Source organism: Orbicella franksi, chromosome 7, assembly GCF_964199315.1.
Source record: "Orbicella franksi chromosome 7, jaOrbFran1.1, whole genome shotgun sequence".
NCBI lineage: Eukaryota > Metazoa > Cnidaria > Anthozoa > Scleractinia > Merulinidae > Orbicella > Orbicella franksi.
This window is the reverse complement of record NC_138151.1, coordinates 27901447-27928825: the sequence shown is the minus strand read 5'-3', so window position 1 is coordinate 27928825 and position 27379 is coordinate 27901447. Positions and strand designations below refer to the sequence as shown.

The following is a 27379-nucleotide window of genomic DNA, read 5'->3' as shown; positions in this document are numbered from 1 at the left end:
TTTGGTATGGGAGTTTGGCAAATTCAATGGCTTTCCCAGGAACCCGTCTCTCATTTGGACGCTTTTGTTGAAATACTTCACAATAGATTCAAGAATTGTACCTTTACGCAACGGAGTCAGTTCTTGCTTTCTTTTCACTGCAACCCAGTAAGAAGTAACTAGTTTCTTAATGGACTCTAACTTTTCCATTTGCTTCACGATCTTTTCGGGACGTGACAACAAAGGCTGACCAAGGCCTTCCCAGCACGTGAACAGGTCGGAAATTTGTGAACAGTGACATCGTTGTCCTTATCACCACCAAATTTCGCCCGCCTGATCAATTGCATTGAAGTCTCTTGATTTCCTGTACACTACATATCATACTGGAAGGCATTTTCTGCTAGTATACGGGTGTAAACTGTACGATATCATAACGTCTGAAAACAGCCGCCATTTTGGTCTAGATCTCAGTCTAGCCGGTTATGTTCGTCGTTTAAGCTCCGGAAGCTCGGAATTCTTCCGGAGAACTTCGGATTTCGATCGTGCTCATAGTAGTCTGGGACGGAGAAATTGCACCACAACACGCGACCGGCATCTGTGTAAGAATGATTTCTCACTCCACAAGTACGATGCACAGAAACTGTTCGGTTTAAAGATGCACATGTGCCTCATCAACTTGCAGTTGCTTTTAATGACAATATTTTAACATACGAGATAATTACGATATTTCATCCTTGCCGGCCTCGATTTTGGGTAAGTTTATCAACTTTCTCTGTACACGCACAAGACTTCGATCTTACAGTAAACAAGAACCCGAGCTTTTTGCCGAGTCATGAATTTATGGTTTAGGTGTGTTGTAACACTTTGGCTTAACCCATAACACCAGTAACATAATGGGAAATGTTCTGCACTTGGCAGTCGATTGGCAAGTAAATAACGTGCACATGTTGTACATTAGTTATGCAACTGTAATTAGCTAGTGTTTAGCCGGTGCGAAGTTTCTTTCTCGGCATGCATATGTAGCAGATAGGCGAAGTCACGTCAATATTTATACACGGAGCTATCAGTTATCTGGTGCTATTAAGTGCAGTAATAAGTTGATTTGAAATAATGTTTTCTCTTTGGAGCGTACAACAAGTATGTACTATGCTTTAGAAAGAATGAAAGAAGCGAATGCAGCCATGCATAACACTACTGGAAAAATGACCTGAGTGACTATGCTTGTTTTACAGCATGTGCAGTGTATTGTACGCATCATGGATTTTTGCAAGTAGGATGATCAAAACCTAAAAAAAAGATATCACCGATTTTCCCTTATTGTTAATACCTCCCAACATGACGTACTACATAACTGAGTTCCACCGATTCAACCATAACAAAATACGACAAATAACTAACATCTCCCAAAATATAAGTGTGCAAATATGTGGTAAAAACTGCCCCTTATATCTGGGAGATTTGGTGACCTGCACAGGAGACCATGAGATGGATTTCAACAAAACAGACTCCTGGTCAGGCAGTCAGCTGACCCCCCTACTGACCCCCCCCTCCCCCAACCCATTACAAAATCAGTGGAAAAATACAATTTAAAAAAGGCCAGAACTATCAATGAGACCAATTCAAGTTCACAACTAGATTTAGCTCACCTGAAATTTCTAGGATGGCGGATGAGTTGCAGACTTTCGAACCACTCTTTTCCTTTGAATGTAAGTGAAGGTTTTGCTTACGAAAAATTGAGCAAGAAATAAGTTGAAATAATGATCGTTGAGAGTGGTATTTGTACCCATCAGAAAATAAAGCAATGGAAGACACAAAGAAACGCTGGCAGTATGAACACGCTTGTGATTTACATGAACACTGATAAACATCACTGGGAAGTCGCGTTTTTGCATGGTACTGTAGTTCTAGGTATCTCACCAATTTCCCCCAAGCTACTATTCAAATTTAAAAGTGGTTTTGGATAATGTTCTCCTTGATGCATCTGGTTGGCAAGCAAGACCATGAATTCTCAAGTAACTCAGTTTAATTTAATCAACACTTTACACCTGTAAATATAGGCATGATGAGCAACTTTAAAGGAACAACAGGGGATCAAGCTTCATTGGGAATGAGCCTATCTTCCTAATGTTAAAGCAATTTTTCAGTAATTTATTATTTCACTGGATTGTACTGAGAGTGTTGACACTGTTTTGTTGGGTGGTTATGTAGGGTCGGTTATTAACTTATTTTTAGCGATTTTTCCATTGTGAAAAAGCACTTGAAATGTGTGACTTCCCCTTGACATATCAAATGTGCGTATTGCCCATGGTCACTCACGAATGCATTCATTTGCCAGCATTTCTTCATTTATTTACTTTTAATATGCTTAATTTTCTAAAATGTAATGGGTACAAATACCATCCTTGATACATGATATTCCAGCATGTTCCTTGCTTGATTTTCGGTAAATAAAACCTACACTTAAAAATCTGCAAAATCAATCCGAAATCTGCAACTCATCAGTTGTCTTGGAAATTTCAGGTGAGATAAATTTATTAGTGAACTTGAATCAGTCCTATTGATAGTTAATCCTCAGGGCTTTTTAGAACTTTATTTTCCTGTTGATTTTATAGGGGGTCAGTAGAGAGTTAGTGTTTTGTTGAGAGCCCCATGGCCACAAGATGTGGCTTTGTTTTAATTTTGTTCATCAGGTCACAGTGATTTTAAATATACAAAAGAAAGGATTTTGAATTGTACTCATGGAAGGGCATATTCAAGAAGGTTCAAACAGCTCCACAGATCAACCAGAGAATTTCAATGATGTTGGATGGGCTTCATTTCCTGAGATCAACGAGAAAGAACCTGTGAGAAGGGTAAGCCATTGTTAAGGTTGTTATTTAATCAGGTGGTTATCATATAGGTTATTTGTATTATCAGTTAAGAGTGATTGTACTGTTGTGTTAAATAGTGACATGATTTAGTACAGTAAACACATAATAGAATAAATGGTGTAAGTTGGTTGCACAGACTAAGAAGGTAGCATTCAAATTGTAATATTCCTATGTTTTACAAAAGGCTTAGATAAAAATCAGATATCTGAGTAGTTGAAGACATTGCCCTTATCATTCTATTAGAAGTTCTGATCATGTGTACTAAAGGCATCCACTGTCGAGTGTTGATCGATACCCTCAATCAATACCCATGATCTACCCATGATCTACCCTTGATCTACCCTCAATCGCCTAGTACTGGATCAACACATCGGTTGACACTTGATTAACACTCGATCGACATCCCAGTCAGTCGCAAGTTGGCTGAATTTTGCAGGCACACGATTGAGTGTGGATTGATACATATGAGTCGGTTGACACTTGCTGTATATCAACTGACACTCGCGTCAATCGGGTGTCAATTGAGATGTTGTTCAAGTGTTGACCTAGTGTCAACCGAGTATCGATCAAGATGTTCGTCAAGTGTTGATGGAAGGTCGATCAAGGGTATATCGATCAACACTCTACTGCAGATGCCTTTAGTACAAATATAATGGCCCCAAGTTTTTTCTATTTAAGGGACTGTTCATTTTTTAAGGGATAGGGGGGGCTGGTGGGATTTGGGGGGGGGGCCACGCGAAAAAAAATGGCTTCAAAGGGGAGGCCACCCCAAAAAATATGAAGAAAAAGGGGGGGTCAAGCGAAAAAAAAGCGATGAAAAAGTGGTATGAAGTTTTCATAAATTGATGAAAAATTCTCTTGCGTTTTTCACGAAATATAAACATCTTTAATAGTCTGAAACAGTTTCAAAGTAAGAAGAAAAATTCTTAGCAACGTTTATATCAATAAAACTAACTACAAATAACAGCGCTTCAACAGTAACAGGTTTTTGATTGGTGAAATGTTGTTCTAGCGACTATTTAACTGCTGAGATCGTTTTCTTACTTTTAGTTGCCAAACAAAACTACCACAAAAATTTCGTGCTATACGGTACTTTGTAATGCCTTAATATAGTTCTGAATAAAACTCTTAAAAACATTGCTCGTAGCACATTCAACGCAGTGGAGAAATCAGTGGAGTACAGATCACTGAAATAAGGTGTCTCCTTCCTCTTCCTCCTCGGCATTCTCTTCTTCCTCCTCGACATTCTCCTCTTCCTCTTCGTCGTTCTCGTCCTCCTCTTCATCATCATCTTCCTCTTCACTCGTATCATCCGTGCGATAATCTTCAGGATGCAGGATGCAGTACACCCTGTTCCTAACTTCCGGCTCAAGATTGGTGAGCATCCTGCTTCCTGCCGCATTGCTAAAATAGTTTGTTTGCAGTAGGTAAGCGATTAATTTTGCATCCCGTTTAAACAGCATTGTTGCCACAGCTTCAACGTTTATGCACGCTTCAGGGATTGTCATGGAAGGGGGATAAAGAAGACAATTTGGAAGCTCTTTGTCAAGGGGATTTGCAACGCAGATGTGATACACGCGACGAATGTTGTTTTCTACCCGTTTGCGTTTTCTGTTGTTTGATTTCCGGCGGTTTTCTTTTAATTTTCTTTTCCTTGATACATAGTTTCCTTGAAGGCCCTTGAAGGTCCGTTCAAAGGTCTTCTTCTTTTCTTCGAGGGTTTCTATTTCCCGTGAAACCTTTAACTGCTTCGCCTCAACGCTAGCGATGTGCTTCACATTGAAATCGTGGTGGAATTTCTCGCCATGCTTCAGAGTAATGCCATTGGCCTGGAACAGCGTGGAGTCATGATCTTTCAGATTTTTTAACAGACCATTCAGTTTCTCAAAGGCCTCTTTTTGTTTTGTTATAGCGTAGTTCAATTTTCGTCCATCACTAAGCTTTAACTGGTAGTCAGGTTTTAACAACTCTCCTGATCTCTCTGAGAAAGCGTCTATGCCTTGAAAAGCGGCCTCTTCTGAGCGGTTCATGAGTGAACATTATGAAGAGGGTGAGAACTACAGGGAGTTTCTGAAGTTTTCATGTCAAGGAGAGGTAGGTCGAGTTTGTTCTTTTTGTTCTGAATGGGCTGGACCACCCATGGGAAGATGTCCTAAACCATATCCTGACCATTCTTGCCTTCCGGAGTACCACTACCTTCCTTACCAGCAGACTTCAAATGAAGGGCGTGAGGTAGATGATTGGCAACCAAGAGTGCAGTTAAAGAAACAGCATGCCAGTGGTACAGTGGTTTTAACTGACCCTGAGAGCGTTGCTGCATTTGCGGACAAGTTCATTGTCAAGGCAAAGTTTGTTGTCGATCATCTTCACCATCTTGAAGTGATGGAGTTTAAAAGGAAGAAGAGAATGGAGGAAAAGGCAAGGGAAAGTAGAGAGATAAAAGAAAAGTCATATGAGGATTATCCTTGGGCTGATCTATGTGAGGATGCAGCCAAGCTGAGAAAGCTCCGTGTGCCAGAATTAGATAAATATCTAAAGCACCATGGACTGAAGCAGCATTTCAAGAGCAGCAAGGATGAAAAAGTGAAGGCCATTGTAAGACATTCATGTTTGCATCCGATGGGGAATCCTCTCAGAACTGGTCAAACTGGTGTGAGAGAACAAAATGACAACAGGGGTGATAGCAGTGAAGCAAGTGATCGTATGAATGAAGAGTACGAGAGTGATGACACTGACCCTGAGGAAGATGACTCCAATGATGTCATCCTGGCATTCATTGCTGCAGACGAGGAAGATGGAGACGAGCGGCCAGTTAAAACACGCTCAGGACGAGCAATAACTAGAAAATCTGAAATTGACTTTTCATTCTTTTGAGAAATTTAGATGAGCAAAACAGCTTTCTTTATAGATTTGTAAATATTCACTTGTCAAGTGAAATGTAACAGTTAATATGACATCAAGATATGTGTAGTGCCATTTGAACGTATTAATCTATAAAATACCAGATGTAACTTTTTTTCGAGGTGGCCAAGTTGGGGGGGGGTCATCCCCCAAAAAATTCCTTTTGAGGGGGGGTCATGCGAAAAAATTGGCAAGCTGGGGGGGGGGTCATTCAATTTCCCACTGACACTTCCCCAAATCCCACCAGCCCCCCCTATCCCTTAAAAAATGAACGGTCCCTAAGTTGTTTTTTTTTTTCTTTCAATGCAGAGGCAAAATCCTGAGGATAGAACCAATTTTCTCTCAAAGCTTACATTCTGGTGGTTTAATTGGTGAGAATTTTGTAAATAATAATTTATGTGCAAAATGAAGAAGCAGCTAGTGAATGTAAATCAATATAATTGATAATTATTGAATGCTCAAATTATCAAATGAATGCATGTTACACTGTACATATTAAATGACCAGTAATGAACAAACAAATCAACAAATGTATCCATGGACAGACAGACAAATAACAGTATGGGAAAATAAAGAAATGAAGTCTGAACAAGGTGGGAAGCAAAATAATGATTGAACTAACCAGCTACATGTAGCTGACAAACAAAGGAATGGAGCAATGAATAAATGAGCAAAGGAATGACTGGATGAGCAGATGAACTGTACTAATGAATGGACAAACAAATGGATGAATAGACAGAATGGATAAAGGAATGAATGAACATTTAAAGGAATGAACTTATAATGATTTAACTAAGTTAAAATATTTCATTTTATAAAACAAATAAAATAGCTCCCAAGCTAGGTTGATGTCGTGGAAATGGCCTTTATAAGGGTAGTCTTCTAAGCTGCCAGCTTTTTTTGAGAATTAAATTAGAGCTTTTTCGGTTCAAGAGCCCTAGCCTGCAAGTATGTGGCAGGTATAAACCATGATGTTGAAGAAGGTGAAGTCAAGTAGGAACCATTAATAAAAACATTTCACCATACTGATTTACAGTATGGTGGCCATTTAAGGTAAGTACTGGTAAGTGCTGTTTCATACGCGGGTGGACTTCCCATGTCTATGGATAGAATTTTCTAAGACTCAGCAGTTCTATGTAGTCACAGTTGTAAATAATTATTTATAACTGTTCAGTTGGTAAATTTGAGCGTCATATGATTTTTATACCAGGATAATTTACACTGGGTACAAAAGACCTCTAGAAGACAAGGATTTATGGGCATTGAGAAGAAATAACCAAGCATCTTATATTGTGCCAAAACTGAGGCAAAAATGGGCTGATCAACAGAGGAAATGCAGACAGTTGTAAGTTACTGGCAATAGAAACTAATTAATTTCTCAGGGGATGTAGAGGTAACGTCTGAGGGGCCCGTGGGGCTGGAGCTTATGCCAGTTTTTGTAGCATGAAGCGACTATAAGGAATATTTCTACCCTCCTCTGGATGGGATAGTAGTCCATCGCAGGGTTACAAAAAATTCATGTACCAGTACTTGCATCAGTAAATTCACTGGTACCCATTGATACTCCTGGTTGGAGGGAGGCACTGAAAATACGGCTAGTAATAAATTGTATCTTGCCCAAGAACACAACACAATGTTCCAGGCGGCACGGGCTTGAACCTGGACTGCTCGCTCTGGAGTCGAGTGCACATTAACCATGAGGCCACTGTGCCTCCACAGTTCAGCAGATGTGGACTTAATTATTGATTTATCATATTTAAAGTACAGTAACTACACATACGACAGAATGCTTACTGGTAATTCTTTATAATTTGTCCACTCAGGCTATGGTAATGGAAAGGGGCATGCTTGTCAAGATCTGTCTGCATGCCTTAGGGACTTAATAACACTATCTTGTGCAAATTGCATTTATACACCATAGACGAGTAGAACAGTAACATTATTAGTTGATAATTTCATGTCCATTCAGAGATCTGGGGAATTGACTATTGTGGTGTAAAATTATAATTATGTATGTTGACAGTGGGACGACATACAGTCATGCAGTTATGTGGACCAGAAATAATCAATTTGTGCATAGAAAAACAGTGATCATAGCATCACATTAAGTGTTAAATGGTTGGTATTCTTGTAACATTTTTAATTTTTTCTGAATTATAGTTTTGAATGTTTTTGTATCTTTCTTTTAAGGAATGCACCCAAAGAAAGTTATGAATATGAAGATGATTACAAAGAAACAGACCGACTGCTAGATGACGAGGGCAGAACTGAGGAGTCTGAGGGAAATCCGTCAACACAGAAGAAGGAGAAGAAGGAAAAGAAGCCCTCTCTCTCAAAAATACTTTGGAGCCTGTTTGGAATCAACTTTGCTATAGCTGTCCTCTGCAAGCTCTTAAATGACATGTTGCTATTTGTTCAACCTCAACTGCTGAAGTAATTATTCAAGATTTACTATTAATATATGTAAACTATATATTTTTTCAGTCTGGAGAGCTGTTTTTTTTTAATATATTGTTTGAAAATTGAAAATGGTCAAAAATTGTACAGCAATGTCATAAATTAAAAACACCAAGCTAGATGAACCAGACCTACACTTAGGCAGACTGTTACCTGGGCCAAGGGAGTGTTGTAGTTGATGCTCTAGAGGTATTCAGACAGTACCTAACTCTGCATATTAATGAATTGTGTAGTAATTATACTACAGCACTGTTACATGGACCGTCCGAAGAACACAAAGGAGTGGACACTGTTAACACAAGGTGCCAAAATTGGGTGTAGGTGTGTTGCGCACCTCTCAAATCCTATATTTTGTAAAAATACTGCTATACCCAACTCTCAAGTTTCAGCTACTTTTTACAACATGTCTTGTATTTTTTTAAATTTCTTTATTTCATAATATTTATTTTAATATTTACATATTTATTTATTGTTGTTGTGTATTTTTAGGTTGCTTATTGGTTACACTGAAGACAAGGATGATATGTTTGGTGAATGGAAGGAATGGAAAGGCTATGCCTACGCTGGTGGAATGTTTATCACAGCGGTCATACAGTCTCTTGCTCTTCATCAGTACTTCCACAAAATGATGACAATTGGTATGAGAATGCGTACAGGAATTATCGGCTTAGTTTATGAAAAGGTAATTTATTAATAAATACTGAGAGCGATTTTCAGCCAGGTGTTGTAAAACCAAAACCAAACCAACTACAAACCAATAAATTATTACACTTCTCAGCCAATCTCAAACAGAAGTAAATAAACCAAAATTTTTATTTATTTAGTTATTTTTTGTTGTTGTTGCAACTTTCAGTAAGTTGTTTTACAATATTTTGGGACTCAAGATTAAGTTCCCTTTTTTTACATTTATTTTATTTGCTCTTTTGTTTGATTTTATTTAAGATAATTAATTAATTATAAGACAATTATTTGATTTTGATGTCTGTTTATACGGCACAACTTTAAGGGTAGCGAAATAGCCACAGACTAGTAGAAATTTAGTTTTGGCTCTTAAGTTTTCAATGTTCACTAGCCACTTTGGAAATAAAATTGATGGAAGTAGTTTTTGTTTTATTCAAAGAACAAACTTAATAATCTACAAGAAAAAAGTGTATTCACTGGTTTGCAAGGTACATGTAATTGCAAGCAATATACATGTATATGATTGTATAAATGGATGATTTTCACTACAAGTATTGTCAACATTATACATCCAAGAGATCAAGATTCCCAAACTGAATGCATTTTCAAGTCTTGCTAGTAATCCTGCTGTTATTGGACCTAACCCACATCAACACTTGGCTAGTGAAACAATTTTTTTGGCTACAGTAGTTAAATCTAATTTGTCATTAGCCACTAGGCTACTTAAGTTGAAACGTTAACGTCAAGCTCTGATTTATCACTCTCTTGAACTTAGGCTTTGGTGTTGAACAGTAAGTCCAAGGGAAAGACAACAGCAGGTGAACTGGTAAACTTGATGTCTGTGGATGCCCAGCGCCTCATGGAGCTTACAACATACATCAACTCATTGTGGTCAAGCCCACTTCAAATTGGTGTGTCACTGTACTTCCTCTATAACACGTTAGGACTGCCTATTCTGGCTGGGTTAGGAGTCATGGTACTCATTATTCCATTGAACATGTTTCTTGGAAGTAGAATGGGTTCTTATCAGGTACAGTGAATCAGTCAGCTTTACATTTTTAAGACTTCTACTTTAAACACTTCTGTCATTAACAATTGCATTGCTAAATGAAGTTTGGCTGCCTGAGATATCCAGAAGCTTCCACTATTGGTAGCCAGCTCCTAGATGAAGACAGCTCCTATGGCTGGCAAATCGTGGAAACCAAACCATTCATGAACCCCCACACAGAAGCTAAGGGGGAGAGAGGCACCCATCACACTGAATTGATAGTGGAAAGAGGGAAGAAAGGAAGGGGGGAATGTTTGAAGATGTGCTCCCATGCAAAACAATGCTCACTTTAAGTGCTACCACTGTGAACGCTGCCAAAACGTCTCAGTCCAGGAGCACATGGAATCCTGGTGTATGCACATATCAAAAACAGCTCTGACTACCACGGGAATGTAGGCACCCTTTAATTTGTTGTTAACTCCATTAAATTGCATTTAGCCGCATTAAAAAGGGACCTTAAATTTGAGCATTGTTTTTGTTTTTAACTGGTTTGTCATGCACTGTACAATGACATAGATATGTGTTGATTAACATTAATTTGTAATCATAAAATGCATGTAGGTTGAATTCACAAGGTGTAGACACTTTGTTGGCTTTTTCTACCAGTATCTAGTTCTTGACATTATTAGCGATAATTAAGACCAGTTTTGCTCAACTGCCCTGCTTAGATTGAAGGTGGGTGCCTGGGGAAGGGGTGGGGGAACGCTTGAAAATAAATGCTACAAATTAAAGCACTCAGGACTGCTGTCAAACAAGCTCTACAAAACTGCTTATACTAAGAACTCGAAGATCCAGGGTAACATAGATTAGATAGGTGCAACGTTGCACAGGTATTTGTGAGATACACCACTGACTGGAAGAGCATGGATTGCTAAGCTCATGGCAGTTAATGTTGTTAAATTGTCATTTATTACATTACATGTTAGTAAATTGAAATTTATTGAAATGATTACAAGTTTCTTTGCATTATTAAATTGTAGATGAAGCAAATGAGTGAGAAAGATGAAAGAATCAAAGTCATGAATGAAGTTCTTGGTGGAATGAAGGTACAGTATACCATGTATGTGGAAATGCAATTTGCTCTAGAAATAACTTCTACATACATGTACTGTACAGGTAGCTTTCTGATAATCATTTGAAACTGGCTATGTACTTAACAATTAGACGCGTAGCCTGCAAGGGCTATGGGTCAATAGCCCATGAGGCGAAGCCTAGTCGGACAGAAAAGGCAATAATAAGCTAAGTTAACAAATGTAAGTTGATGAAATATTTATTTGCGAATAACACATAACAAAGTGTCATGCTCAATTGCACCAATTTCACTACTCAAGGTCTATTACTTATAGTCCTCTGGTAGCGTAGCCAATTAAAATGCAGGATTTGCATTGTTCCACTAGTTGGGTGATACTAAATGTATATAGTACAATCAGGAGATGCATGTATGAACTACATTGTACATACACCCTGTATATATATAACCTTGGTCCAAGAGTTTTTCAAAAGATACATGTTCAATATATTTAAAAAGTGCTATATGTATGGCTTTCAAGGAGTGACTTTCTAGTCCGGAAGAAATATTTTTAACCCTTATGGTGTCTGCTTTGTTTTGTAGGTCCTTAAGCTTTATGCATGGGAAGAGTCCTTTATGAAAGAAATCAAAAGAATACGCAATACAGAATTGAAGTATCAAAGGAATTCTGGCCTCTGGGCCTCAGGTTTCATGTTCACGTTTGGCTGTGCACCCACAGTAGTAAGTGACAGATCAAAGTAATTAGTTGGGAAAGTTTCAGAACAACAGACCTTCATGTATCAGACATACAGTAATATACAGTAGAATCAAAACATTGTCATTGTTGATCTGGATACATTGTGGATCTTTGTTACTTGTATACCTATCAATCTGCACCATTGTGGGCCTATTTCTTTGCATACAGTGTGAACCCATGCTATTAAAAAAAAAATCTCTTTGCATGCATTATGTATTACCAGAACATATCCATACCTCCCCCATGGAAGGAATTTTTTCCTAAGACCCCCCTACCCCTCTGGAAATTTTAGTTAAGCTTCACATATTTCGTTACATATGCTATGCTACTCCATAAACCATCTCTCTGCATGCATTGCAAATCTATATTACTCTATAAACCATCTGTCTGCCTGCATTGCGGACCTATGCCTCTCTGTAAGTAATCTCTCTGCTATCGCCAAGGACCTATGCTACTAATGATAAAGGAAAGTAAATGTCTTAAGATTCCCGATGGAATGTGCTTATCGTTTTCAAGCTATATACATGAATGTAGATACTCAATTCCAGGTTCTTAGATGAGTAAATTCTGATTTATGGGAAAGGCCAAATGTCTGTTATTGTTGATGTTGTTGTTTTTGCTTATATTTTGCCCAAGCTGTCTATCAACTGGTTTCCCTACAGTGTAAATAGTAAACCACTGCAGATACTGAAAAGTTTGCCGGCATGATATTTACATAATGTTCTTTGACCTTTTTTTAAAATTTTTTATAGATATATAATATATGTTTTTTATTTTTTGCAGGTTGCGGCCACTTCATTTGCAATTTTTGTGTTTACCGGGAATGTGTTGACAGCCAGTAAGGCTTTTGTTGCCTTGTCGCTATTCAATGTGATGCGCTTCCCTCTTGTTATGCTCCCTGATGTCATTGTAACTTGCATCCAGGTGGGTACATGCTGATCATATTTTTATGGCCATCTGCACTCCCACACGGAACCTGGTTGGTGTGGGGTTGGTTGGAGGTTAAGGGGATTGTGGAACCCATTCTCAAGTGCTGCCCAAGAAGAGGAGTTTTCAACACCATGCTGAATTCCTCCAGTGCAGGCTGGAAACGTTCCGGAAAAGAGACGTTAATCACAGAATCGCATAACTCAGAAAATTCTCGCACCCTGATTGGTTACCTAGGCGAGGTATTCAGCGTAGAATTGCGACTCTTGAAAGCGAGGCTTTGCGTGAAATTGCACCATTCACACAGACGTAAATGAAACGAGGTTTTCTTTCATTTAAAAAGAAGGCTATGCGATTCAAGGAAAATTCATCGGTTTTTCGCGTGAAATTTAACGTGGAATTCCCTAGTCAGGTAATGAATTTTCCTATAAAATATACCCATGAAAAGACCATAATGTTTATACAGTGTAGACTTCTGACTACGTTTATATTTAGTGGATTTGTTTGCTACTGAGAGTTTGCATCATCCTTTAGCATCAATCTACTTGACTCCTATCACGAATGCCATTCTCTGATTGCGTACGCTACTCTCTATCTGTTCTGTTGTAGATAGTGAGTAGCCTAGCAGTGTGCACTTGTTAAGTGTCTGTGAAGAGGATTTAGATAAAGTTTTGAACGACTAGTAGATTTATACTAAAACACATTTCTATGCGTGATTGTTGACTCAGGTTGCGCCCTCGTCAACTATCACGCGACAGAAATCTCGAGCTCATAATCTAATTGTTAAATAGAGTTTTACATTGCTGAAATTTTTCTGTCGTCTTTGGTTTCAAAAGGCCAGGGTATCTTTGAAAAGACTACAAGAGTTTCTAGACTTGGAGGAGCTGGATCTCAACACTGTTCAAAGGACAACATGTAAGAGTTAAGAATAAAAAACGTCAAGAGTTATTGTCTTACTTACATACCATACATAAATTTTGTTAAACTGAAATTTACATAGTAGCTTTGGCAAGTAATCTAGCTGAGGAAAGGAAACATATTAATTGTATGGCAAATTAAATTCTTCTTCATTGAGAGGACTCGGATCCGTTCTTTCTTTTCTTCACGCCACTCAAAGGAAACAAGAAAAGTGGATTAAATAGCTAAAATCCGTCTTGAGAGAGTGACCCCCAAGAACCTGGACCGTCTCGAATGGGCGTGAACAAAGCAAGAAATTTAGCGCATAATTTACATGAGTTTGTCAATAAACATTTTATGACAGCCCTCCTGTGTGTTGTAACCGATACTCAATGTGTGTTTAGCACCAACCTGTTTTAAATTTTTCATAGTGTCGTCGTCGGCAGTAGCAATAGAGAGTGGTACGTTTACTTGGAGCAGCAGAGATGCGCCCGTGTTAAGAGAGTAAGTTTGCTAGTAATTTACCCACAACTAAAGTTATAAGACAATTTTACAGTGTTGGTGGTGAATGTTAACACGTACGACTTCTAAGATGGAGCCAAGAGCTGATTCTAGCAGAAGAATGGTAAAGTATGATATGAAACAATGAATTTTCCTGGGGAGAAAGCCAGCTGTGTAATGAGTGCGTAACCAGGCAAGACACTACAGTGCTTAATTATTATACTAAAACAGTAGAAACGACTGGAACGATTCGTAACAAGAACCAAAACGCTGACAGATCCTGTTTTTACACTGTTAATAATGAACTTTCAAAAATATCGCAGTGATCTTTGTAATGGAAATCATAACTTCAGGATAAGTACCATCACAGTCTGTACACGTGGTCAAATTGCTTTTGTGCTTTTGTTTTAGGATTTCACTAAGGATTCCAGCTGGTTCACTTGTTGCAGTGGTTGGTCAGGTTGGATGTGGAAAATCTACCCTGCTTTCTGCTCTTCTTGGAGAAACCGTGAAATTGGACGGGAACGTTTCTGTAGAGGTTAGAATTTGATTATAATCACGTTACCATCAACAACATACACTAATTAATTTGATGATCATGTTATCAATGACGCCATAGCTTTTTACCTTTGTTTCAAAATGAGTCTTTAGGATGCATTTTGGTATTGAACAATACTTAACTTATTAATTATGTCATAAATATTTTGCAGGGTTCTGTAGCTTATGTATCCCAGCAGGCCTGGATTCAGAACGTCACTCTACGAGATAACATCCTGTTTAGCAGAGCTTTTGATTCCGCGCGTTATGAGCACGTGATTGACTCGTGCGCTCTGAGAACAGATCTGGAAATTCTTCCTGCTGGTGACTCAACAGAAATTGGAGAAAGAGTATGAAACACTTTCTTTATTACTTTTCGGTGTTTGAATTTATATACAGCAAGGAAATAACGGGTGGGGGAGGAGAAAAGCTTGAAATTTCTATAGATTTTTATACCAGATAAATATAAACGTTTCGTTTTTGTGGTTTGTTGTTTTTTTGTTTTTGTTTGCTTGTTTTGGAATCTACTTTCTATTATTATTAACATGCCAAGTTTGTGAAACAAATGTAATTTTTCAAATCACAAGTTGTTCTTCGTTTCCAACTTTTCATTATGTACTCTGAATGAAGTGTCTTCTAAAATTACATTCTGAGTTCATAAATTACTCAGCTTTGACTGGAATTGTTAAATACGTCGTTAACTTTAGTCAACGTCTTTGGAAATGAAGTCACATTCTGTCAGGGTTTTTTCCATAATCCAGGCTGCTATTTTCTTTGTGTTAATGAGACTTTACCATGTTTTAAACAATATTTGTAGGGTATAAACCTCAGCGGTGGACAGAAACAGCGAGTCAGCTTAGCTCGTGCTGTGTATTTCAACGCTGATGTGTACTTGTTGGATGATCCACTCAGTGCTGTGGACTCACATGTTGGAAAACACATCTTTGACAATGTTATTGGTCCCAGAGGAATGCTACAACATAAGGTTTGTTCGCATAATGGTAGCTTTGCAAAGGTTTACTGTCATTCATAGACAATGTATATGAAATAAGATAGCTGTGCAGATCTTTAATGTACACCGATTTCTAAGCCTGCATTTAGTGGAACAGTAATGTCTTAAATTAAAACACCCACACACAATCCACAGTCCTTTGCTTGCTCTGAAGAAGGGATTTAACGCTCGAAAAGTCAGCTTCACAAACTCACTATAGCGGTTAATTTCAAGTTGATAAATAGCCTAGTTTTTAACTCAGTTGTTTGCCGACGGAACAAAGCAGTTTCCTTAGAACCATTTAGTCCACTGAACGTAAATTAAGAGTCGGAAAAGTACATGTAAGTTGGGAACCGAGTTAGGAGCAATGGTTTCCACTTTTTGGTGGCGACACGCATTTTGTTTCCTTATCAACGAGTCAATTCTAGTGCCTTCTAGTGATTAGTGAACCCTCTTACGGACTCATTAAGTAGTATTTAAAGAAATTTACTTTCCTAATCCAGTTCCTAACTCGGTTTTTAACTGAAAAATAAGTATCAAATTCTCTTGATAATCTCTTGTATTTTTATTTCCTTGTAGACTCGTCTGCTTGTCACTCATGGTATTCATTTTCTGCCCCAAATGGATCAAATTATTGTGCTTAAAGATGGAAGAATTTCCGAGGTTTGTTTTGTGTTATCACTATAATCATAAAAATTAAGTTGGACTGTTTCTTTCGAAAGAACAGCCTTAATAAATTGAATAATACTCAATAACATGCAATGAAAAGTTTCGCGCTATCGTATATTATTTTCTGCTTCTATTTTAACCCAGATCTGCCGTGCAGAGGACTAGTGTTATTTATGTGCTCTTTGTCAGTTGGAAAAGATTTTCATGTTAACACTGGGGTGTTGATCTTGTGTTGGCTATAGAACTTCGTCTAATTTTAGCCCTGATGAAACACTTATCGATTCAGCTCACTAGCGTGAACTTTTGCCGCGTGTTCTGTAATACTTGTCATGTTCTTTTCAGTGTGGGACCTACTCGGAGTTGTTGGACAACTCAGGAGCCTTTGCTGAATTTCTGCAAACTTACGCCTCAGAAAACCATTCATCAAACACTCCAGGTAACATGCACTGCCAGACTGGATACAAGGAGTTGAACCAGTCCTATTGTATTCTGCGTCTAATATTGCGTTCTATGACTGCCCCTATTCCAAGTTCTCCTACTTAAAATTTCAGAAATCATGAAGCACACCACTCTATTATTTAGCTAAGTTTTAGAACTGTTTCTTTTTAACCATAGTCTTTTGCGTCAGCTTCATTTTCAATTTTCTTTCTAGGAGAGACTGCTCCATCCTCTGCACAAGACAACTCTAAGTCAAGCACTCCTGCTGATACTGAAGAGGTTAAAGAGGATGCAAAGAAGTTTGAGACGGACGATGCGAGTGAAACAGGAAAGATGATTGAAGAAGAGCGGGCAGAGACTGGAAGGGTAAGAATACTGAATTGGAGTCAGATTATTACCAAATATCATTATATGGCAAGGTAGTCTTGGGATAAATCCGAGCATTCTGATAAGATTGGTTATTTCTTGGTTGGGATAAGCCGTGTATTTGATTCTGCTTTCGAAATCCGGCAAATTTCAGGCCTGAGTGCCTAAACTTTGCTCGTGCGATACTGGGGAATATTGGCCCTCGATCGTTTTTGTACCGACCTCGCTGCGCTCAGTCCGTACTGGTACGACCTCTGGTCAATGTACCTCGCGCTCGATTAGTAAGAAGCTAATATTTAGTTAGAGTACACTGGCTGTAGAAGAAAAAGTTTACTCGCATAAAAATACTTGCAAAATCTGGGTAGCCAATTCGAACAAGCATCCATGTCTACTTTGGTCAATGCATTCTAAGGAAAATCGTTTTTGCATTTGGTTTGTGCCCCACCTTTCGTGTGCTTGCATTTGTTACAAAGTTTTACAATGAACAATCTAGTAACGTTTTGTATCCCTTATGTGATGATCTTATCGAAATATTTTGTTATTACAATTTGCCTCTTGATTTGGGTTTTGTTCGTCTCTAATCTTATAACGAATAGCTGCAGTTAAAATGTACCAGAAATGACCAAATCATTGAGTTTTTGCCTGTTTCAGGTCAAATTCTCTGTGCTTCTTTCGTACATCAAGTCGGTCGGTCCTTGCGCTACAGTCTTCACCATAATCTTCTTGATCCTAATGGAATCTTGCACAGTAGGCACTGGAGTGTGGCTTGCCTACTGGAGCTCAGCAAATGTTACCACAGACGAGCAACGAAACATGTACATCGGAATTTACGGTGGCATCGCACTGGGCCAAGGATTGTTCACCTTTCTTCTCTCCATCTGTATCACACTGGGATCAATGGTCGCTTCACGTAGACTTCATCATCGCCTCTTGGTCAACATAATGCATTCGCCAATGAGCTTTTTCGATACTACTCCATTAGGAAGAATTGTAAACAGGTTCTCCAAGGACTTGTACATCGTAGATGACACTATACCCCGATGCATAACAGATTTTCTCTGGTGTGTTCTCGATGTCATCGGGAATATTGTTGCCATAAGTTACGCCACTCCGTTGTTTTTGGTGGTGATACCTGTTCTGGGATTATTGTATCTTTATATTCAGGTTAGTGAGACAACTGCAGGTCTTTAATAAGAGAAGTTCAGGTCATTTTACTGTTGAATCCCGCCATTTCGAGCCCTCAACGAAACGTGTTCAAGACAACAGGAAGCCAAGTTGTGTCGCCGATAGTAAATGACTGAAAAGTATGTTTACATGTAAGGGAAAGTCATTTTGGTTCGAGATAACCGAATTCGAAACTGGCTTGGCCATCATGGTATATGAGCCATTATATCATGCTCTACAAATATGTGAAGAGTAAGCGTGATTTTTGAGAGCTTTTTTTAATTTTTATTTATTTATTTATTTTTTAGTCTAGTTTTGTATATTTTGGGGGCGTTTTCAATTAAACAATTATTCCTTCGCACTTATAATCAACGGGGACGGATTTACTGTATTCGATGGTGTGGTAACTATTTCTTTCAGGGTCTCCATATGTCAGGAAATCAACGTTTGGATTAAAAAAAAAATGTTTTTTAGGTTAGGAAAAAGCCAGAGTATTTTACTGCGAGGTTGCTTCTCTGCTGGCAGTCTATTTCTCTCTGCCAAAACGTTTATATCGCTATCTTCCTGTGCACGTCTCTATTATGATCAACGGAAAATAACTGGAAACCAATTTAAACCATTTCCCCATCTTCCCACAGAGAGTTTATGTGGCGACTTCACGTCAGTTGAAGAGGATCGAATCCGTGAGCCGATCACCAATCTACAGTCATTTCCTAGAAACGATCAACGGCGCTAGCACCATCCGGGCATATTCACAACAGCAGCGCTTCATCCGGGATAATTACTACAGGACAGACGAGAATCAAGTGGCGTACTACTCCACTATATCCTCTAATAGGTAAGGAAAAGTACATTTTGTCCAAGCAACTAAGGTCCGTCCACACTACGCGGGAGAAATTTGAAAACGCAGATTTGTCTCTCCGGTTAGGCCTACCGTCCACACTAATCCGTCACGAAAACGGAACTTTTCGAAAACACTCTTCAGTGTGGACGGAAAACATTTTGAAAACGAAGCTTTTCGTAAACGATGACGTTACGATAGTCATATGATTTCCCTGCTCGAGTTTTACACAAACACAAATGCAAAATGGCCTGTGATTGTTGCGTTTCCAAATTCCTCCGGCGTAGTGTGGACAGAAAACATTTGATGCGTTTTCAGAGTGAAACCTCTGTTTTGAAATTCTTACGGGGTAGTATGGACGAGTTCTACCAATGATAACTGCCATTTCATGATTTGCACAATGGAAAATTCTGGGAAATGAAGGACAAACTTGGCGAAAACGTTTTCAATTGCTTTTCATAGGTGGCTTGCAGTTCGTCTTGAATTCCTTGGAAACTGCCTGATATTCTTCGCTGGGATGTTTGCTGTGATAAGCAGGGACAAGATCATGAGTGGGCTTGTGGGCATGTCATTGACGTATTCATTAGAGGTGGGTAAAGAGCGAAGTCTGGTTACAGCTGGAACTTTAGAAGGGAACGTTGATATGATTTTATTGCCACTTTTGTTAGCTTGTAGAGTAGATGGTTTGAATGATAGGAGGTACAGGTGATTTAGAGTGGCAGAACGCTGTTTGCAATACACGAGCGCGAAACGCGAAGGTGAGCGCGGAGCCTGGAAAAATGAACCTCTTGTAAACACGCGGTCGATATGCGCTCTTTTAATTTTTGGCAGGGCGAAAGGTAATTTCTGAAAGGTTGCTTTAAAATCGTGTGACTAAAAGGGTCATCGACTCCGGACCTACTCCTTTGTGTGTGATCTGTTATTTTAGTCGACCTTACTCTGCTTTAAGTTTGTTTGTAAAGGACATTACATGCTCTATATGCTGCACATTAGAAAACACTTGCGGACCAAACTATGGACTTTGTGTTCAACGTTTTGTAATGCGGCTCAGTTACGAAAATACGTATCATTTTCTTCCTGCAGTGTTAACTTGCAGAAGTTTAGCTGTAGTTATCATTTAAGCCTGATTTGAGCGTGTGACTACCGGATACCTAACACTCTATTACATTCTTTAGATTACAGATACACTCAACTGGTTGGTTCGCATGACAAGTGAATTAGAGACTCACCTTGTTTCTGTCGAAAGGGTGAAGGAATATTCAGAAACAGCTACTGAGGTAAACAACAAACTAGAAGAAAAGAGACTTTTTATAACTGGATTTCACAATGTACTTAGAAGCTACCTAACTATACCCTAGAACTCCTTCGCTTGGATCTATATATGAGTAATTAACTTCAAATAAAGGCACACATAAGAAAAAACCTTGTCAAGACGTTTTTAAAAAATAAACTTCGAGGATTTTCAAATCAAATCTTACTCATTTTATTATAACGCAAATTGTTTATCACCACTGAATCATGCTAAACATGATGACTTGACATGACATCTTATTACGTGGCACGACATGACATGAAGAGACACGACTTGAGATTACGTGACATAAAATAACATGACTAGAAATGACATGGCGTGACATGACGATCTCCACCAGTCACATGGTGTATAGCGACGCATTAAAACAACTTTTTTGCAAGATAAATCGCAGACCCGGAATTACTGTACAATGTGATACCGTAGAATCTTCTGAAACACTACTGTTTTCCCACGAAAAGCTATTGATGTGTGTTTTTCTTTGTTACACAGGCTTGCGCTTGTTGTTTCTCTGCATTTTAAAGTATTTTTAGTGAACTGACAACACCATTTGCAATCCCAATTTATAGGCTGACTGGATCATTCCGAACCGTCGCCCTCCAGATGAGTGGCCTTACTCAGGAAAAATTGTAATGGAAGAGTTTGATCTGAAATACAGAGAAGGATTACCTCTTGCACTGAAACAGATCACCTGTGATATAAGACCAGGAGAAAAGGTACATTGATGAGAATTATGTAACTAAACTTCAGAAGGCAGAAATGAATTACACCTTGTTCTAACGGAACAATTCTTGAAAACGGAGCTTTATTGCTCCGGCTAGGCTTACCGTCCACCCTAATCCGTCACGAAAGCGGTCTTCAAACCGGAGGGATTTGAAAACGCCTGCTTTGCCTTTTAGTGTAGAGGGAAAACATTTTGAAAACAGAGCTTTTCGAAAACGATGAAGCTACGGTAATCATATTTCCTTGTCCAAGTTTTCCCCAAACACAAATCCAAAATGGCCTGTGATTGTTGCGTTTTCAAATTCCTCCGGCGTTGTGTGGATGGAAAACATTTGATGCGTTTTCAGAGTGAAACCTCCGTTTTCAAATTCCTCCGGCGTATTGTGGACGGAAAACATTTGATGCGTTTTCAGAGTGAAAGCTCCGTTTTCAAATTCCTCCGGCGTATTGTGGACGGAAAACATTTGATGCGTTTTCAGAGTGAAAGCTCCGTTTTCAAATTCTTCCAGCGTATTGTGGACGGAAAACATTTGATGCGTTTTCAGAGTGAAAGCTCCGTTTTCAAATTCCTCCAGCGTATTGTGGACGGAAAACATTTGATGCGTTTTCAGAGTGAAAGCTCCGTTTTCAAATTCCTCCAGCGTATTGTGGACGGAAAACATTTGATGCGTTTTTAGAGTGAAAGCTCCGTTTTCAAATTCCTCCAGCGTACTGTGGACGGAAAACATTTGATGCGTTTTCAGAGTGAAAGCTCCGTTTTCAAATTCCTCCAGCGTATTGTGGACGGAAAACATTTGATGCGTTTTCAGAGTGAAAGCTCCGTTTTCAAATTCCTCCAGCGTATTGTGGACGGAAAACATTTGATGCGTTTTCAGAGTGAAAGCTCCGTTTTCAAATTCCTCCAGCGTATTGTGGACGGAAAACATTTGATGCGTTTTCAGAGTGAAAGCTCCGTTTTCAAATTCCTCCAGCGTACTGTGGACGGAAAACATTTGATGCGTTTTCAGAGTGAATGCTGCGTTTTCAAATTCCTCCAGCGTATTGTGGACGGAAAACATTTGATGCGTTTTCAGAGTGAAAGCTCCGTTTTCAAATTCCTCCAGCGTACTGTGGACGGAAAACATTTGATGCGTTTTCAGAGTGAAAGCTCCGTTTTCAAATTCCTCCAGCGTATTGTGGACGGAAAACATTTGATGCGTTTTCAGAGTGAAAGCTCCGTTTTCAAATTCCTCCAGCGTACTGTGGACGGAAAACATTTGATGCGTTTTCAGAGTGAAAGCTCCGTTTTCAAATTCCTCCAGCGTACTGTGGACGGAAAACATTTGATGCGTTTTCAGAGTGAAAGCTCCGTTTTCTAATTCCTCCAGCGTACTGTGGACGGAAAACATTTGATGCGTTTTCAGAGTAAAACCTCCGTTTTCAAATTCCTCCGGCGTATTGTGGACGGGGTCTAATACAGACTGACTGTGCTGCAGTATTAAGTCAGAAGAAAGAAAAATGCTTCTTTTGCTTCTATTTCACCCGTTCAGTGGTCTCCACATTCACCACGCTACCATTTATTATATTTATTTATTGTAGCACATGATTTCGGCCATCAATAGGTATTGGGCAAAAACATATTAATTCTTCACGTTTAGCCAGGCGAAAACGGAGAAGGGGAAAGAATAGGGGGGCAAAAAAATCCCACTCCTTCCATCCGAACTTGCCCCCCACCCCCCGTCCCCACCCCCTTCTCCTCTGAACGCTTATTATGCAGGTTGTTCACGTTTTGAAACTTGCAAGGTAGTTTTACCGTTTGTTTCTTTGTCTTGTTTTCTTACCTTATCTGCATGTAGCCAAATGGTTTGTGTGCTTCACTTTAAACTTTAGAGTGTTAAACTAGGAGTGATTTTCAAACCACTTTGTAAGTAGGAGGGGGCGTTAAGATTTTCGGTTTTGCCGATTTGGCCAATTTTTGGTTCGGTTTTTCGGTTTTCGCACTTAAAAACTGCGGTTTTTCGGTTTTGGTGTCTTGTCTTGTAATCATAAGCTCGTTATTTGTTGTAATTTGCTATAATGTTTTCTTCCCGACAGATCGGCATTGTAGGTCGTACAGGAGCTGGTAAATCGTCTTTAGCTTTAGCCTTGTTTCGTATTCTTGAGGGAGCTGGTGGTCGGATTGTCATTGATGGTGTTGATATCGCCACCATTGGACTCCAGGATCTTCGGTCACGCCTCACTATTATTCCACAAGTAAGGGACAGTTGCTTTGTGTAGACACGTACAGCGTGCTTACACTAGATTAGTTCACTTTCGTTACCTTTTGTGTCGTGTTTAAAGCGCTATCATATACGGTCACGGATTTCTACAGCTTTGGCGTGACACAAAACGAATAAAGCCATTCTTTTGTAATATCACATATTTGTGTAGGTACGTACAGCGTGCTGATACTAGATTAGTCCACTATTGTTTACTTTTGTTTCGTGTTCAAAGCGCCACCATTGAATTGCAGGATATACGGTCACGGCTTTCTACTGCTTTGGCGTGACGCAAAGCCTATAAAGTCATCCTTTGATGATATCGCATAGACAGGGTGTTGCCATACATTTCAAATGCAATAGATGTGACATGTACTCAAACAGCGCCAACACAAAGCAAGAAATTAGTTCAAAACAAACAAACAAACAAACAACAACAACAAACAATAGAGAACCTAAAACCGGTTTCTTTCCTGCAAGAACTTCATTTTTTATGGCCAAAGGTTGTGAAGTAGTATACTAGTTTTTCTGTGGTCTTTTGTTAATTGGTATTTGTTCTGACTCTCCTGACCTTGTCCCTGGCAACAAGTTTTATTTATTGTGTTAATTAAAGAGTTCATCAATTGTACCCACTCCACGAGTGACAAAGTTATATTCGGCATAGCCTTAGTAATTTCAAGAACTTCTCCCAACAGGACCCCGTACTGTTTTCCGGAAACCTTCGGCTAAACCTGGACCCATTCAATAAGCACACTGATGAAGAACTGTGGCACGTATTGGATGTGAGCCACTTGAAGAACTTTGTTTCAGGGCTGAGCGAAGGACTGCAGTATGCAATAGCAGAAGGGGGAGAGAATTTAAGGTAATTTCTTAAAAAAGAGAAGGAAAAAAACACACACGCATTCATGGAGGTTTGGCAATTTCTTGTTCTTTGGTGAGTTGAAGATTTGCCTCGATAACCTAGAACAGAGCCTTTAGCAGGAACCGAGGCACTTGTCTATTTTTTTTTTTTTCGTTTTTCTCTGTTTATAGTCATTATAAACACCCTAAACACCAAGGAAGAGAATTTAACCATGGACATTGCCTCATTCATGATTTTTGTCTCTGCTTTGTATGAGATTTCCTTTCAATAGTGCAGTAATGGGAACTGAGGTCGGCCTCGAATTGGATTTTTTTTGTGTGTGTTGTTGGAACCAGTATGTGCTTACTTTATTTTGGTACTCTTTTCTCCATATTTTATGCATGTACTTTAGTATTTTATTTTTGTACGTATATACATAATTGTTTACTTTTATTTATGTTTTCCTATTTATCTCCAATTTTGCTGAATTGATTTATTTATCGTTTCTTCCTACTGTCATTCTTTTCAACCTTTACTTCTTTGCTTCTAACTTTGCATTATCCTTCCCCGCAACGGGCATACTTTCTACCTCAAGCACTTTGCTCCCCTTTAAGCCCCCTCCTTATGACTCATTCTTCATCCTCTCGTTCACAAATAGTGAAAGTTTACGATACAACGTCACACCCATTATAATGAGTCAAACGCCCAGTGATCAGTTCCAATATCCCGCTTCTTTAGCAAGCAACTCAATGCAGCCTTTCCTCCACAGTGTTGGTCAGCGGCAGTTGGTGTGTTTAGCGCGTGCGCTGCTCCGTAAAAGTAAGATCCTGGTTCTCGATGAAGCCACGGCCGCGGTGGACCTGGAAACGGATGAGTTCATTCAGCAAACGATTCGGCGTGAATTCGCTGACCGCACAGTGTTTACCATTGCGCACAGGCTCAACACTATCATGGATTATGATAGGTAGGGATGAACTATCATGGAGGTCCCTTTTGAGATGTAATTTGAGGCTAAGCCAGATTATGTTAAGAGACACTATTTAAAGCAATGGAAACCTACCTGCAAAAGAAGTGATCTGGCTTGTTTTTTGTTTTGTTTTGTTTTGTTTTTTTGTTTTATTTTTGGCTTTTTTTGGTTACTATCTTGGTGCATTGATTGAAGCTGCAAATGGGTGTTATATGGGAGAATGCAGGCGTTATTTGGGGGAACGCAGGCACTAAGTTTTTGATCTCGAATTGTGTCCTCGTTTTTTGGAAAATCACTAAACACTAATTACATTTTACTGTCCCTTCATTCACTTAATATCATCATTTTAGTATCCTAGGAGCAGTTCGTTAGTAAACGAAGATACGTAGTCATAATTTTATTACCATTCTGGTAATTCTGGTAGCTTACTCCGAAATCTCTGATGGTTGAATGACGTATTGTCCATAAAACCTGTCAGATTGCAGTAAACCAAATGTTCGAATTAGTGTCAGGCAAAATTCTCTCTCTGCCGCGGAGTGAGACTGGAAAAATGCTTACAGTTATATCTGCAGTTGAAGAGAATTCAATCATTGAGGAGTATTAATACTTGCTAAGAAAAGCGGAGTTAGTCCCCAGCGTAAAAAGCGACTAAACTGACGAGTTTCCCGCATGTTCTATTACTTACATTCGGACTGGTCAGCACCGCCACCCTTTGACAGTAAGGAGTTTTAGCGATGACGAAGGCGACGGCGGAGGTTACGCCTTGTAAAAAATGAATTTATGTTTTACCTTCGAATGTCCCAGCTGTGAAGATCTGTTCAGTACGCCTATCGGTCTAAAATCTTGCTCAGGCTAACATGCACCGACAGCGTTCAATTCCAAAAGAAGATACGAAAAATTAGCCATTGCGGTTCTCGTTCTCCAAAATACGTAGAATTTTGTCATTTCACGTTGTTGTTTTGCAGAGGACGGCAAAGAAATGTACAAAGATTCAAACGCACGTGCACAGCTATTGTTTTGCTCGTTAAACCTTTTGTTTGGTGACAGTCTCGCCGCCGTCGCCGTCGTGGTTTGCTAAAACTCCCTAGTTTGTCCGGTAAGGGTGTTTGTAGCAGGTTATCCTGTTGCCAAGGTAACCTGTGATGTCAAGAAGACTTCCAAAACATGTTCACCAATGATTGGGCATTCGGGTGATACCCGTATATTTATATAATAAAGTAATAAAGTATGATGGTAATAATGTGTCAAATTATATGGATTATCAAACTACAGTAATCACTAATTAACTATGTTCTAACTGCAGGGTCTTGGTTCTGGATAGTGGCTCCATCGTTGAGTTTGACTCGCCTACAAACTTACTGAGTCGTGACGGACTGTTCAAGAAACTGGCACAAGATGCACGACTGGCATGAAACACGCCTCAGCTTCTGTTGAGTGATGAGGACAGCAACATTATAACACGCCATTGTATGATAGACTCCAAGCATTACAAATAACTTGCGGAAGAACGCGAAGCAACGGGAGCCACACGTGTTTACCTTCTTGATGGAGGAAAAAGATGACAGTGAGGGTTATCCTAAGTTTCGCTTTCTCAATATAATAACCCTTTGGAGCCCAGTGTCCGATATATCAGACGGCAGGGTAGCCTACAGTTCCTTTAATCAGCAGTCTGCCCCTTAGTCATTACCATTCCCTAAACGGCTATTTTCACAAAAAACACAAATGGAATATCGCCATCCTGATTGTTTCCAATACCGTGGCGTAATTACGAGGTGTTCAAACAGTCGGACCTCTCCCGACTTAAAAAAGAAACAAAACAAAACAAAACAAAACAAAACAAAACAAAACAAAACAAAACAAAACAAAACAAAACAAAACAAAACAAAACAAAACAAAACAAAACAAAACAAAACAAAACAAAACAAAACAAAACAAAACAAAACAAAGCAAAACAAAACAAAACAAAACAAAACAAAACAGAACACACACATACAAAAAAAACAAGCAAACAAACAAACAAACAAACAAACAAAACAACAATATGTCAAAACCTCTTCTGACAAGCGTCTCCATACTTTGCACTCCTCTGTACTACGGACAGTTATCTTTGTCCCAGAGAAACCAGAGTTCATTCAAAGTGAATTCGAATTAATGTTGCAGTTCCTAGGGAGTAATGCTTTAATTATCCCAACAAACACAAGCAATAAACACGCGTTCTATGGCGTAAAGGGGGGAACACCGCTCCGCAATCGGCGTGACAGACGAA

The 27379-nt window shown here is 39.1% G+C and overlaps 1 protein-coding gene across 2 annotated transcripts; it reads left to right on the top strand.

The window, feature by feature from the left end:
• Nucleotides 1–558: 558 nt before the first annotated feature.
• On the top strand, nt 559–27134 carry LOC145492921 (multidrug resistance-associated protein 1-like). 2 transcript variants are annotated; one of them, XM_081472298.1, is made up of 27 exons: nt 559–732; nt 2670–2831; nt 6060–6121; nt 6961–7095; nt 7941–8183; nt 8697–8889; nt 9664–9918; nt 10917–10982; nt 11549–11686; nt 12486–12626; nt 13466–13544; nt 13958–14030; nt 14439–14565; nt 14738–14914; nt 15382–15549; nt 16135–16218; nt 16567–16660; nt 16877–17028; nt 17680–18192; nt 18831–19030; nt 19496–19622; nt 20209–20310; nt 20915–21061; nt 23142–23300; nt 24001–24167; nt 24916–25110; nt 26417–27134. In XM_081472298.1, the coding sequence occupies exons 2-27, from the start codon at nt 2718–2720 to the stop codon at nt 26523–26525; spliced, it is 4020 nt and encodes a 1339-aa protein (XP_081328424.1). In that variant the 5' UTR covers nt 559–732; nt 2670–2717; the 3' UTR covers nt 26526–27134. The 2 variants fall into 2 exon arrangements, with proteins under 2 accessions (XP_081328424.1, XP_081328425.1); XM_081472299.1 differs by lacking the exon at nt 559–732 and having other exon boundaries at nt 1526–2831.
• Nucleotides 27135–27379: the final 245 nt, after the last annotated feature.